Genomic DNA, 15,099 nt, shown 5'->3' on the forward strand with positions numbered 1-15,099 from the left:
AACGCACCACTCCTTTCCAACTGGACACAAATAATAGAACACTTGAACAACGACGTAATAGCCTATTTCGAAGCCTTCTGCTTACTTGGCTGATGTTGATGCATCTTTCTCACAGAAGAGTCATGTTCCGTGACAGCACAATCAGAGAAAAGCTCTCTCCACACTCAGAGTGCCGCCAAGCTGGAGGTGGTGGAAAGAGCGATCAGGGGTCTAATCAGAGTAATCTAGTGGGACAGACGTCTATGTCATTTAAGACTGGATGAGACAGTCATTAATTTGTTTGATCTTTTACTGCACACCATCTGATATACTATACTGCTGTATCAGACCATCAAATCACACCTACAACATAATAAGAAGAATGTGCACACTCACAAACACACACACACACACACACACACACACAGCTGCTGACCAGATTACTTCACACCACTTGAGCTCTATACCGTCAGTGGCGCCGTTTTTACAGTATTCTCCCTGTAAACCAAGTCAGAACCTTAGGGTAAATAAAGGGGGCATATAAGCAGACAAAGCTCTTACAATATTCAAAGATTACATTGCTCTAAAACAGGCTATAGGCTACATGTGCACCACCAAGTCAGAACAGTAGGCTAAATTATGAGGGGGAAAGGGACCAAATTATTAGGGTGAGGCATGTGGGCTACTAACAGCTTACTACACAACATACACTTAGTATTACCTTCTTAGCTACAGTATACAAATCTCCCTGGCATATTACATTATTTATGCAGCAGCATACAATACATTTTTGGACTCACCTTGTTGTGCTGTGCTCACTTGAACAGGAAGGTGGCACGGCGGTTCTTGTTGTGGTCAAATTCTGTAATCAAAGTCTGGCATTCACTGGATTTATGGTGCTTTCAAGACAACTGGGAACAAAAAATAAATAAAATGAATCATGACGTCAGTGATCTTCAGGTTGGAGCTCTAGAAAGAGGACCGAGTTCCCGACTTGGAATTCCGAGTTGGATGACCATTCAAAATGTATTTTCCCAGTCGGAGCTCTTTTTTTCAGAGTTCCCAGTTGTCTTGAACTCACTGATGTCTGAGATTTCCCAGTTCCAAGTTTCCAGTTGTTTTGAACGCGGCAGAAGTCGTGCTGGATTGACAGCATAGCCAATGTATTCAAACCTTTCTGGCCCATGGTGTTGCATGTGAATGTTTATCATTTTAAGCTTGGAAAAGAGACCCTTAAACCCAGACTTGGACCACACACCCATTCCACTCAATAGCAGGCTAGTGATTGCTTTGCAACGCTTGCAGTTAGCCACTGATTCCTTCCAAACCATGCATTGTTGAATTTGCGATTTCCAACTTGTTGTGTAATGTTTATGTCCAATGGCCGATGAGCACTGACACGTTTTATTTATAATTTATCTTCATATGACAAGGATTGAAAAGGATTTGCCAGTAGATTGTCGACTTGATTCATGATGATGACTGCTTGTCTAGCTTGCTAGCTAAGATTTTGAAAGTATGATGTTGACATGATCAGTCCAATCAAAGCTGTGGTAGATATAACGTGATTTGAGGTAATTTTATCTGTGGCCAATGACCTTGAGCCTTCTTGGATGGGCACTTCTAATGTAAATCTACGGCAGCACCCAAGGCACTTTAATTTTCGAGCTCTCCCCGTAGATTCTGCGGTGTCCCCATGAGTGACAGAACACTGAGCCAATCACAGCGCAACTAGAGAACATTACCAACCCCTACACTCTATATTTTCTGCTGGCTGCCCCACCAACACAGAAAGCACTGAGCTAGGCTGAAACACCTGCATTTTGGAGTTGCCTTACCCAAGAAAGCAAAAAAGAGACCATGTTTGTATGCGGCTATACTAACTCAATTATATATATATTTTTACATTGTTTGCAAACTGATATGTGACACGTATTAATACCAAAATAACATACAAAACAGGCAAAAAATATATATAATAATATAGTGCCTTTGGAAAGTATTCAGACCCCTTGACTTTTTCCACATTTTGTTGCGTCACAGCCTTATTCTAAAATGGATTAAATAAAACATTTTCCTCAGCAATCTACACACAATACCCCATAATGACAAAGCAAAAACAGGTTTTTAGAAATTGTTGCGCATTTATTACAAATAAAAAAACTGAAATACCTTATTTACAGAAGTATTCAGACCCTTTGCTATGAGACTCGAACTTGAGCTCAGCTGCATACGGTTTCCATTGATCATCCTTGAGATGTTTCTACAACTTGATTGAAGTCCACCGATGGTAAATTCAATTGATTGGACATGATTTGGAAAGGCACACACCTGTCTATATAAGGTCCCACAGTTGACAGTGCATGTCAGAGCAAAAACCAAGTCATGAGGTTGAAGGAATTGTCCGTAGAGCTCAGAGACAGGACTGTGTCGAGGTACAGATCTGTGGGGGAAGAGTACCAGAACATTTCTGCAGCATTGAAGGTCCCCAAGAACACAGTGGCCTCCATCATTCTTAAATGGAAGAAGTTTGGAACCACCAAGACCTTAGAGCTGGCCACCCGGCCAAACTGAGCAATTGGGGGAGAAGGGCCTTGGTCAGGGAGGTGACCAAGAACCTGATGGGCACTCTGACAGAGCTCTAGAGTTCCTCTGTGGAGATGGGAGACACTTCCAGAAGGACAGCCATCTCTGCAGCACTCCACCAATCAGGCCTTTATGGTAGAGTGGCCAGACGGAAGCCACTCCTCAGTAAAAGGCACATGACAGCCCGCTTGGAGTTTGCCAAAAGGGTAGGCAACAACAACATCTGCCACGCTGATCCTCAACACGGGGGCCCCTCAGGGGTGCATGCTTAGTCCCCTCCTGTACTCCCTGTTCACCCACGACTGCGTGGCCAAGCACGACTCCAACACCATCATTAAGTTTGCTGACGACACAACAGTGGTAAGCCTGATCACCGACAACGATGAAACCGCCTATAGGGAGGAGTCAGAGACCTGGCAGTGTGGTGCCAGGACAACAACCTCTCCCTCAACGTGAGCAAGACAAAAGAGCTGATCGAGGACTACAGGAAAAGGAGGGCCGAACACGCCCCCATTCACATCAACGGGGCTGTAGTGGAGCGGGTCGAGAGTTTCAAGTTCCTTGGTGTCCACATCACCAACAAACTATCATGGTTCAAACACACCAAGTCAGTCGTGAAGAGGGCACGACAACACCTTTTCCCCCTCAGGAGACTGAAAAGATTTGGCAGGGGTACCCAGATCCTCAAAAAGTTATACAGCTGTACCATCGAGAGCATCCTGACCGGTTGCATCACTGCCTGGTATGGCAACTGCTCGGCACCCGACCGTAAGGCGCAACAGAGGGTAGTGCGTACGGCCCAGTACATCACTGGGGCCAAGCTTCCTGCCATCTAGGACCTATATACTAGGCGGTGTCAGAGGAAGGCCCAAAAAATTGTCAAAGACCGGCAAGCGGTACCGGACCGCCAAGTCTAGGTCCAAAAGGCTTCTACCCCCAAGCCATAAGACTGTCGAACAAAATTAATCAAATGGCCACCGGGACTATTTACATTGATTCCCCCCCCCCCCCCCCCCCCGGTGCCGGTACCCCCTGTATATAGCCTCGTTATTGTTATTTTTTATTTTATTTTTTACTTTAGTTTATTTAGTAAATATTTTCTTAACTCTTTTTCTGTAAGTACAGACGCTGGGAGACGAGAAGCAAGTACAGGGAGTGAACATTTAATGAAAAAAACAGACAGGAACAAAACACAGACAGCGTCTGGACAACGGAAACGAAACAACATTAATGCAGACACGGGGATCAAACTGAGGAACAGACAGATATAGGAGAGGTAACCAAGCAGTGATGAAGTTCAGGTGAGTCCAATGAAGCATTGATGTGCTTAACGATGGTGACAGGTGTGCGTAATGGTGGGCAGCCTGGTGCCCACCATTACAATTTCTTGAACTGCATTGTTGGTTAAGGGCTTGTAAGTAAGCATTTCACGGTAAGGTTGTATACCTGTTGTATTCGGCGCATGTGACAAAAAACATTTGATTTGATTTGATTTGAATACTCATGGAAATGTCATATTTCAGGTTATTTGAGGTCCTGAGCGCTCTGGAGCAGATTTTCATCAAGGATCTCTCTGTACTTTGCTTCGTTCTTCTTTCCCTCGATCCTGACTACTCTCCCAGTCCCTGCCGCTGAAAAACATCCTCACAGCATGATGCTGCCACCACCATGCTTCACCGTAGGGATGGTGCCAGGTTTCCTCCAGACGTGACACTTGGCATTCAGGCCAAAGAGTTCAATCTTGGTTTCATCAGACCAGAGAATCTTGTGCTCCCATCTCCACAGAGGAACTCTGGAGCTCTGTCAGAGTGACCATTGGGTTCTTGGTAACCTCCCTGACCAAGGCCCTTCTCCCCCGATTGCTTAGTTTGGCCGGGCGGCCAGCTCTAGGAAGAGTCTTGGTGGTTCCAAACTTCTTCCATTTAAGAATGATGGAGGCCACTGTGTTCTTGGGGACCTTCAATGCTGCAGACTTTTTTTGGTACCCTTCCCCAGATCTGTGCCTCGACACAATCATGTCTCGGAGCTCTATTCCTTCAACCTCATGGCTTGGTTTTTGCTCTGACATGCACTGTCAACTGTGGGACCTTATATAGACCGGTGTGTGCCTTTCCAAATCATGCCCAATCAATTTAATTTACCACAGGTGGACTCCAATCAAGTTGTAGAAACATCTCAAGGTTGATCAATGAAAACAGGATGCACCTGAACTTAATTTCGAGTCTCATAGCAAAGGGTCTGAATACTTATGTAAGTAAGGTATTTCTGTTTTTTATTTGTAATAAATGTCCAAACATTTATACAAAAGAGAAGGCTTCTGAATACTTTCCGAATGCGCTGTATATGAATGCCAGATGAGATCACAGTGACTTATGTCACACATGGAGCAGACATGCCATTATATCTCCTCAACAGGAAGAGTGTGTGTGTGTGTGTGTGTGTGTGTGTGTGTGTGTGTGTGTGTGTGTGTGTGTGTGTGTGTGTCAGGAGTCAGGACAGACCTCGTTAAGACGATTAATAACTGGGCTAACTGGGGCTTAGTTTCCCAACACCAAACCTTTAACATTTACAATATGTAGGACACACATCATAATCCTCCAAAACTGGGAAAGTATCTTAGAGGATGATTCGGGGTTAACATCTCTCCAATGTTTATATTATGTAAGTATGCACTGGCACCTGAGGAAGAGGGAATACCATGGCAACAGTTGGCGGAGTAATGTGAAAATATTCATAATTCAACACCACCCCCGCACAAAATCATATATATAACTACCCACTTAACAGCTGTACCCTAGAGGTTTTACAACAACATATTATACTGTAGAACAGACTCTTCTAACAGCTACTACATCTAGTTGCAGCACACACAGAGACACCCAAGAAAACGCTCTGACTCTGTCAGATTACGTGGCAGACTGAGATTGAATAAGGAACAGAGATGACTTCATGTACAACAAATGTGTTCAACAGACAGACAACAGATCAACTACAGAAGATAACTACCACGCACAAATGAAACCCCATGAAACCCTGACTCTCTGTCAGGTTACATGACAGACTGAGAGTAAGGAACAAACTGACTTCATGCACAGATTTTCCTCTCCTTCCCCTTTTCCCTCCTTCCCCCTCATCCTCTCTGTCAACACTCACCTTGGTGTTCTCCCTGGCCCTTGTCCCGGACTGATGACATCACCAAACAGCTGCAGACAGCACAATGGTGGTTTCCCTCCTGTTAAAGTAATTTAGGAAAATTCACACAATGGAATAAAATGTTCTAGCTCAGGTGAACAGAACTCCAACCATTTGTTGGTCTGTCTGTGTAGCCTACTGATCAAATGTCTGACTAGGAGAGAAGGGTGCTCTGATGGGATGTCTGTTAGCATACTATAAACCTTGGCCTCTTCATTTAACTCAATTTAAGAGCACTGGGTCTATTACCTCAATATCCAGAGGAAGTAAAATATGATGTCTGATCAAGTACTCCACAAGTATGTTTTTCAGTATAGAGATTGAATGATAGACATTATCATTCTGACACATTAGTAGTCTGGCCCAGGAATCAGACGTCATTTTAGATGGATGTTTGATGTCTAGACTGTAGACGACTTCCTTAGCCAACTAAAACACAAGCTGTCAAAATGATCAGACACATAACGAACTTGGGTGAAACTCTATGCTATAGGCTATTCAAGTTAAGGGTAATTGGTTCACTAAGATCACAGCTCATAAAGCACATACAGCCCAAATATATTCTGAACTATTTTGTGATCATTTGTGAAGATGAGATATTACTTAACTGTTATCCATCACCATAGGAAATGCTTGAGCTTTTATCAAAGAAATATCAGTCAACTTTAATTCAACACCATAATAAATTAAATGTTCCCTCTCCATAAACAGTGTGGTGTCTGTACACAACACTTTCAATATCCGTTTGTCATACAATACAATGCATGTCCACCCTCTGGTGGTGATAAGAGGCCAAACACTTAAAGGGTTGAAAAAACAACTGGTGGTACCATAAAAAAAAAAATTCTCTAAATGAGGGTTGTAATTAATGAAAATAAGTACACACCACTGCTTTTTTAATGCGTGTAGGAGGGATGTTGAATAAGCCAGGGATAGAGAAGAGGAAAAACAGTGCTGCGGTGATGGAAAATCCAACAGAATACATTCGCAGAGCTGCAGTCCAGTCAGGAGCTAGGGCCAAGAGTGAGTGAGTGAGTGAGTGAGTCAGTCAGTCAGTCAGTCAGTCAGTCAGTCAGTCAGTCTCTCTCTCTCTCTGAATAATGTTCTGTCATGTTCAGGCAAGAAGAAAGCTGATGTAAGCACCTTGTAAAACTTTAAAAGGTTGAGTGAAAGTCAAGAAGATACGAAGTCAACCTACCCCACTGTTGTTGTGACACCTGTCTAAAGTAATAACCCACTCTCCTAGTCTGTAAAAACCCAAAGCTGACACGTGAGCCATAAAATAAGACCATAGCCCTACTGATTATCAGTCAGATATTCAAAATCCACATCTCCATGTATTGTATCATAAAGAGATACACAAAAAAGGGGGTCATGAATGTTCAGTCACATTCAAATGTACTATTCAAATGAGAAGAATGGAGAGGGAGGTAGCCAGCTAGGCCAGAATGGGAGATTTCTTACTCCTTCCCCTCCCTAGTCCCTAACCTAACCTGTATTACCAGTCTGCCTCTGGAGGAAGAGGAAAACAGCCAGCCAGTTAGTTGACTGACAGTCAGCATTAGTGTATGGGGACATATGAGTCTCAGGTAGTTATTGAAAAAAAGAGAATGAATTACCTGGTTAAATAGGCGATTAATAAACAGGAGGAAGACATGGAGGAAGGCAACACAGAGGAGGACATTGAGTCCCTCATTGATAGCATGAAGTACATCCCAGGTCACTTCCACCTGGACCTCAACCTGAACCATGAGCCCAGTGGACCGGGGGAGCTGCGGAGGAGGGACACCCAGCTAAAGGTGGACTCTCTTGGGGCTGAGCTGGAGGCTGAAGCTGGGTATTGTAACATTATCTTATGGTTATAAGAATGGAGTTTGGGATGTCTGATATTGTTAATTGAACTTTACTGAAATCATGGGTGTGCATACAGGTAACTGCCAAAATAAAGGAAACACCAACATGAAGTGTCTTAATAGGGCGTTGGGCAACCATGAGCTAGAATAGCTTCAATGCACCTTGGCATAGATTCTACAAGTGTCTGGAACTATATTGGAGGGATGCGGCACCATTCTTCCACAATACATTTCATTATTTGGTGTTTTGTTGATGGTGGTGGAAAAACGCTGTCTCAAGCGCCGCTCCAGAATCTCCCATAAGTGTTCAATTAGGTTGAGCTCTGGTGACTGAGACGGCCATGGCATATGGTTTACATCATTTTCATGCTCATTAAAACTATTAATTGACCATTTGTACCTGTGGATGGGGGCATAGCCATGGTAGCCAAAATAATGGCCTGCTCAGAATTTTTATACATGACCCTAAGCATCATGTGATGTTAATTGCTTAATTAACTCAGGAACCACACCTGTGTGGAAGCACCTGCTTTCAATATACTTTGTATCCCTAATTTAACTCAAGCGTTTCCATTATTTTGGCAGTTACATTGTTGCTCACTAGCTAGGTAGCTCAAATGGTGCTGGAGTAAAACATGGAACTGGAATTCTAATTTCCCTTTAGCTGGTACTATGAATAATACATGGCCTGGACTATTTTTTTCAAAACATTACAGGTACCTCCAGTATGGTGTCCGTAACCTCCTGGGTCTCCTGGCCTTCCATCTGGACCAGCTGGAGCAGGCCGAGGAGACCTTCATGAGCATCTGTAAAGAAGACCCGGGGAACCTGAACGCTTGGGCCAACCTTGGCTACGTGTACGACCACCTCCAGAGGGAGCTGGATGCAGGGGAGTGTGTGGAGAAGGTGTCCCAGCTCATGGGTCTGGAGGCTGGGCAGGCAGGTCAGGCGGAGTCCAGGCTTTCTGCGGCCCGGTGCCTGGCAGAGCAGGCCTATGCTCATCCTTATGACATAGAGCTGGACAGAGAGGAGGACCAGAGGGAAAAACTGACCGTTTCTCTGACCCTGTACAACAGAGCTCTGGACTACGGGGGACAGCTGGTGAGATCTCATGTTAGATTATTTACAAATAATGTAATTTCACATCTACAGTAATATATTGATTTTGTAAAGGTTAATGTTGCTTTTTTTTTTTTTAGATACCTACAGAAGAAAAGAGAAGCTGGTATTTCAAAATGGCAACAATCTATATAAGGTCTTGAATGTTTCAAATCTTTTCATAGAAAATAAATTGGAAAATAATATCACCAAGCTCATGTGTAAGAACAATGTAAAGCAAATTGATATTTTATTGTAGACTACATGATATTGTAAAGAACAAGGCGGACTCTGAGTACTCCAGACTGTCTCACTACAACAAGGGACTGAAGCTGTTCACAGAGACCCTGAAGTCAGAGAAAACACATCACAAAGGTACACATGAAGGAAGAAAGGAAGGGGAAAAATTAACAAATTATTATTGCTCTCTCTCTCCATCTGAACCCACAAGATCAGTGCTGTGTCTTACTGTCCTACATGTATTGATTAATCATTCAGTATGTTTCTACCTGACCCCCTCTCCTACACAGCACTATCCTGGTGCTACATAGGCATCATGTTAGAGAGGAAAGAAGAATTCTCCACTGTGCCCATGTCTGTACACGACTGTGGCTACTCCGATTCTGACCCCCTGTCCTGCTTCGGAACTGTATGTACAACACTCACAGAAAAGTGGGACTTACCAACTTTGAGTGCTGAACCGCACTAGAACAAGCAGTAAAGCCATAGCAAAGCCCTAGGGACTTTTCTCTTGCTTTTACTCTCCGACTGCTTATTGGCATCTTATCCTTAACAGCTGTCAGAGGCATCCAGATGACACAGTGTATCATGAACTTTTGCATAACGATTAGCTGACATGTCTGCTTCCTTATCACCTACTGTATAAAGGGCTATAAACTTGGCGCCAGCTCAAGAAGAGTTATAGTCTACTACCGTATCTGCCCTCAGTTCGTCTGCGGGTTGAAAACTTCTCGTAAGCCTTTATGCAGGGTGATAGGTTGTTCTGCACCTGTCAGAGCATAGCCCTCTCATTTTTCAGGTTACTGTAAAACAGAATGTAATATTGACTGTCCCCTGCAGGCCATAAAACTAGCTGCAGACGATGCGTTCATCCTGAACTGGCTGGCCAAGGTGTTCTATCTGCTGGGGAAACATGAGATGTCTACAGGGATCTGTAACATGGCCCTCAATGTGCTGCCTGACCCTGAACTCAACTGGCAGGCCTATTGCACCCGTGCCAAGGTACACTACAGTAACCCTAACACGTCTAAACACAATGTTCAACTCAATTTAACACTCAACACTATTGTAATATCAAATGTCACTTCAATAATGTTAATACTAAACCAAATAGTAAATCTAAACACTCGCAGGGATGGACTTACATGACAATCACAGAATACACACAACATTTACATAAATGGACATGGTTTTATTCTCAGATCAATGTGATGGCCTACGTGAGGGATCTTGAGAGTGCTAAACAGGGACAGGGTGGGCTCCCTGACAGACGTCGCCTGACTGAGGCCAAGGCAGACCTGGAGAGGGTGCTGAGTGTTCGCCCCTGTCTACGCACACACCTGGAGATGGGACAGGTGAGTGGGGATGGGTGTTACTCTCTCTGCTGTTTGACAAGACACTGCAAGCACTTTGACAGCAGTCACATCGGGGATGTGGAAATAAGGCCTGTGCATGTGAGTGAAAGATCAACAGTTACTTGGCAAGAAAAACAGAATATCTAGTGATATTCATACAGTAATGTGTCACTACAGGTTTATCACAACACATTATAATACATTGTGTCACTTACCAGGTGTATTACTACATGGGTGTGGATGCCCTTCAGGAGAGCCTGCTTGTGGATGAAGGGGCGTTGAACAGAGCCCTGGTGTCCCTCTCTCAGGCCCTGCAGTGTGACCTGGGTGACAGCCTCCCGGACCTCCACCTCCTCCGGGGGCGCTGTCTGCTGCTGAAGGGCGAGGAGCAGAATGCAGCCGACTGCTTCAAGAGGGCCCTGAATCTGGAGCGGCCTGGCAGCAGGGACACCACGGCTCTACGCTGCCTCCTGGAGGCCCTGCTGGGGCTGTTCACCCAGAGTGGCCCCGACCCCGACACAGCCATCACCCAGCTGGAGGTGTGGGTGCGGAGGGCCCAGGAGAGGTACCCGGAGGACGCGGTGAAGGCTGAGCTGAGAAGCCTGTGCAGGGCACACAACGGGGAGGTGACGGAGCTCTCCAGGGCTCTGATCAGCAGGGGCAGGCTAGAGCTGGTCAGGAGGCTTCTGGAGACTGTGCAGCCCAACCGACCAGCCAGGAAGAGACCACTTGCCAAGTCTATGTCCATGTGAGGGGTGTCTGATGTCGATGGAGAACTACGAAAGATCAAGTGCTGATTGAACTGCCAGGTTATTTTTCTTTACAGTGTTCCCAGTATGACAGGAAGAAGTACTTCCAATGAAGAGCTTGCCTTGTGTCAAAAGACTTTGTACTAATCATGCCATGTTCTAAAGTGAAATGGTAAAATACATCTGTGCACAACTGCTTTTTTGGAACCCCTGTTTCTGCCTATTTTGTCTTGCTTGAATCAACCCACAAACTGAATGTGCATCAGTCATCCAAGGAGTTTATATAAGACACAAATAAACTGCTGATTACATCTGAGACATTCAGGAAGCAATGAGGACACACCTAACATTTGAATGATGAACCAAACCTTCCCAACAATGGTGATAATTCTAAATCAGTGTTTCCAAAACACAGTCCTCGGCACGTTTTTGCCCTAGCACTACACAGCTAATTCAAAAAATGTGATGATTAGTTGACTATTTGAATCAGCTGTGTAGTGCTAGGGCAAAAAACAAAATGTGCACCCCTTGGGGTCCCGAGTTTGGGAAACGCTGTTCTAAAGCTTATTGATTTATCCTGTCCCAGGGGTTTTTACAGACCTAAAAATAAATATTTCCATGAGAATTCAACTTGATTATTACTCAACCCTCCGTGTAATCCTGTTATGAGGAAGAAACAAGAGTATCTTCATAAAGCCAGCCTGGTTATTGAGTAATGCGGCTTGGGGGCTATGGTGCACTGTAACACACAAGCAGCTGGAGAATGCTCTTACAGGGCAAGAAAAGCTGGTTTGGTCAGACTGAGTCTTGTCAACTATATGTGCAACATATGGGTTGGTTTGGCTTTTACGATACATAGTATGTTATGTTGTTGAGACAGTGAAAAGGAAATTACAAACAAATGCCAATATTTTGTTGTAAGGCCTTTTAGTAATAGTGACATGGTGTCTTAATTATAACATTTTATGACAGCTTCCCAAATTGACACGCATATACAATTTGATCTATAGATACAGTATGAACAGTTTATGAACACTGCAATCTTGCCAATCACAGAGCATGCTGGAGATATCTGGAACAATGTAACGGTTCCCATTCATAACAAACAAAATCTACACTTTTCCATTTACTTTGGGCAGGGAGTGGAGAGGAGTGCAGTCCTTTCTCGTTGGTGGGATAGAGTTCATACCAGTAGTCTGTGATATTGACAGGTCTAGGCTGATTAATGAAGAGTGTCATTACAGTCTATGTGTTTTTCTTTCTGATAAGAACTTCCCGCAGAACGGCGACCCCTTTACCAGAATGACAAAGCTGGGAGTTCCTGCCTTTACAAAACACCTGTCAAAAAAGCAGGAAAGATCAGCCATGAGAAAGCAATTAGCAAGTCACATTATACAAGTGAGTTCAAACAACTGGGTGAGAAAAATACATTCTGTACCTTTTATGCTGAAGGATTTTAAGGAGAGGCGTCTCTGGGTTGACTTGATGTAAGGACTCTTTCTCGTGGTCTTCAAAGAACAGCTAAGGAGTCAGAATGGTAAAAAAGTCAAAACCAACTAAGGAAAACACAATTTCAGAGATACAGTATATAACCCCAAAACTGTTCAATGAAACCAATAAATCAAAGTAAAAAGTACTGACCTGAAGGTTTTGTGGAGAGTACTTCCTGTTAGTGTCCCAAGGTGGGAGTTCCTCTCCAAACATGAGAGTCAGGTGATCTAGGAAGCTAAAAAATCAAATGTTATGTTCAGTATTATTTTGAGTGTTATTGGTCATTAGCAATGCAACATTGGTCTACTTTAGACATCTTGTAGAGTATTGGGTTGGATGACTTCTAGGATCTACAAACCTACAAAACAAAATACTGTCTGATTTTATGTAGACCCTTCCAACCCCACATTCTGTTTAGGGAGAGAGTGAGAGAGGAGAGATAATCATACCTGGAGGACTCGCTGAAGGCTGAGATGAAGTCTGTTTGTTGGTGTTCGGGGTACAGGAATAGGACTGGCCAATGCATGACACCCTGTTCATCCAGGAACACCTTTGCCCCTGTGGCCTCCGCAGAACACAGACCGTCCAGGTCCAGGCCTGCCATGGCTCTAGAGGAGCCTCCATCATCATCCTCACTGTCAGAGCTGCGCTTAGGACGCTGCTTAGGCTTCAGTAACTTGATGCCACGCTCCTGTAAAGCACGTGTCATAAAAACTATGTATTGCCATGCGGCAGTTCCTTCGTCAACCCTCCTTGTAAAGGAATCATGAGGTTGGATGCAGGTCATGTGACTATGATCTCGCTCACCTTTATAGCAGCCAGCAGAGCCTCTCTCTCATTGAGCTCCTTCTTTTCTTTGACCTTTGTTTTCCTTGCATCTCTCTCTGCTGCTCTCTAAACCATAAATACAACAATTTCAGCATAGGTTCATCTCAAATATGGACTGGACTACACAATGGAAAGGAGACAAGGCCATATTAAGGCCTGTAATATACCTTATGTTTGTCTGCTGTAGCTCTCAGCTCCAGTAACTTCTTGTCTGTGGGCTGCAGCTTGAGCCCCTCCTCACACCACTGCAGGGCATCTGTATATTTTTTCAGCTCCATGCAACACGAGGCACCTGCACAGACACAGTCACACAGCAGGAGGATGAGAGAGGAGTCATGCATACAGCATTTGTCTCATAGCAAATGTGTAGTGTCTAGATGTGTCTTCTGGTAGAATAGTCAAATGTGATGTTTATTCTATGGACAAACCTCTGATTAATGCTTTGAGGTGGTCTGGTTTAAACTTCTTTGCAGCGACAGAATCATTCAGTGCAGAGCGCATGTTACCTGCAAGGCAAGAGGAGAGAGTGAGTGACTGCAACAAACATTCCAGACCAAGTTTTGGAAGACTCACAGACCAATATCATGAGATCTACTGATGGGTAAGTTCTAAGAACAGGTCTGTACCCAGGTGGAATTGTGCTGCTGCTCGGTTAGTGAGCAGGATGGCATTGACATTAGAGTCACTGCAGTTCTTCTTCAGTCCAGCTGTGTAGGACACTATAGCTTTCTTGTAGTTCTTCTCTTTGAAGTAGTCGTTCCCCTCATCTTTCAGGCTCTCGGCTTGCTCTGAGTAGAAATAAGGAAACAACCATTGACTCTGGGTTTGGTTGGGATAGCCAATCCCCTCATCAGGAGTGGACAAAAAGTACAGTAACGGCTGCCATACCCTCTAGTGGTCTGTCATCGTCGTGGATGATGGACTGAATAGCAGCCAGCTCCGGGTGTTTCATGGGGTCAATCTCGTCTGGGGCTGTCTTCATGAACATAGGCACCTTATTGAACTCCTACAAGACAGTGGAATGAATGAGTGCAATGAATGGGATAGGTAGTAAAGCCTGTGGCCTCTGGAACCCAAGGCAAGGGGACAGTTCTGGGCATAGCCGAGTGCCAGTAACTAACATAACTAGCCAATCAATGAGACTGGCAGTATCACAAATTGTAAAGAAAACTGTGTTTAATATCAAAATGGTTTAGCCATTTAAACAAATCTTTAATAGTATTCTAGCTAGCTAACATTTGTCGTTAGCGCCCATCCACAGATAGCTAACCAGTCATATCTAGCTAACGTTAGTTAGCCGTCACTCCAATGATACTGACAGTGAGAGTAATGACTGATGACTGTCAGTGCTATATCAGTCGTTTGTGTAGAGATGTAGCTAGCTACGTCTTTACTACCTCTTCCCAGTTCTTCTCGGAAAAGGCGTTGCTATATTTCTCTTTCTTGAATTTCTCCATAAAGTCGTCCATGCCATCGTCGCTATCATCGCTCTGTTGTGATAGTGAAGCCATATTCACTCCAAATAAGGTGGATAGATTTGAAGATTAAACTAGTTGCTAAATTACGATTTCTTAGTATTGACTACTGAAGCGACACGTATGACAATATGTCTACATAAATAAACTATGTAGAACAAAATCATACAAGTTGTTTACACGTGAATGTTGCGGTGCAACATTAAAATGCTTCCGTAGGGGGAACGGTCAGAGCTTTGATTCAATAGTTCCG

General features: G+C 44.0%; 2 protein-coding genes across 4 annotated transcripts; one reads left to right on the forward strand and one right to left on the reverse strand.

Moving 5' to 3' along the window:
* The first annotated feature begins 7,271 nt into the window (after positions 1-7,271).
* Positions 7,272-12,680, forward strand: ttc22 (tetratricopeptide repeat domain 22). 3 transcript variants are annotated; one of them, XR_014613421.1, is made up of 9 exons: positions 7,272-7,594; positions 8,327-8,711; positions 8,810-8,865; positions 8,968-9,083; positions 9,239-9,357; positions 9,789-9,950; positions 10,151-10,303; positions 10,522-11,473; positions 11,557-12,680. XR_014613421.1 is itself a non-coding variant. In XM_084164122.1 (8 exons), the coding sequence occupies exons 1-8, from the start codon at positions 7,413-7,415 to the stop codon at positions 11,053-11,055; spliced, it is 1,707 nt and encodes a 568-aa protein (XP_084020248.1). In that variant the 5' UTR covers positions 7,272-7,412; the 3' UTR covers positions 11,056-11,969. The 3 variants fall into 3 exon arrangements, 2 of the variants coding, with proteins under 2 accessions (XP_084020248.1, XP_084020249.1); XM_084164122.1 differs by having other exon boundaries at positions 10,522-11,969; XM_084164123.1 differs by having other exon boundaries at positions 7,273-7,594; positions 10,612-11,680.
* Positions 11,961-15,063, reverse strand: ttc4 (tetratricopeptide repeat domain 4). The gene is made up of 10 exons (XM_084164127.1): positions 14,769-15,063; positions 14,260-14,377; positions 13,998-14,159; positions 13,800-13,877; positions 13,539-13,663; positions 13,351-13,437; positions 12,993-13,234; positions 12,694-12,778; positions 12,491-12,573; positions 11,961-12,390 (listed from the first exon to the last, which is right to left on the reverse strand). Exons 1-10 carry the CDS (start codon positions 14,880-14,882, stop codon positions 12,291-12,293), a joined length of 1,194 nt encoding a protein of 397 aa, XP_084020253.1. The 5' UTR covers positions 14,883-15,063; the 3' UTR covers positions 11,961-12,290.
* Between the last annotated feature and the right edge of the window lie 36 nt (positions 15,064-15,099).

The sequence above is a fragment of the Coregonus lavaretus genome, assembly GCF_964263955.1.
Source record: "Coregonus lavaretus genome assembly, chromosome: 6".
Lineage (NCBI taxonomy): Eukaryota > Metazoa > Chordata > Actinopteri > Salmoniformes > Salmonidae > Coregonus > Coregonus lavaretus.

Bases quoted from the DNA above. Each gene is read 5' to 3' on its own strand.
- ttc22 (XM_084164122.1), top strand. From the start codon at position 7,413: ATGGAGGAAGGCAACACAGAGGAGGACATTGAGTCCCTCATTGATAGC. The intron at 7,595-8,326 runs GTATTGTAACAT...AAAACATTACAG, and splicing joins GAGCTGGAGGCTGAAGCTGG to GTACCTCCAGTATGGTGTCC. The intron at 9,358-9,788 runs GTATGTACAACA...TGTCCCCTGCAG, and splicing joins CCCTGTCCTGCTTCGGAACT to GCCATAAAACTAGCTGCAGA.
- ttc4 (XM_084164127.1), bottom strand. From the start codon at position 14,882: ATGGCTTCACTATCACAACAGAGCGATGATAGCGACGATGGCATGGAC. The intron at 13,664-13,799 runs GTTTGTCCATAG...GTGTCTGTGCAG, and splicing joins CCTCAAAGCATTAATCAGAG to GTGCCTCGTGTTGCATGGAG. The intron at 12,574-12,693 runs GTCAGTACTTTT...CTGACTCCTTAG, and splicing joins ACTCTCCACAAAACCTTCAG to CTGTTCTTTGAAGACCACGA.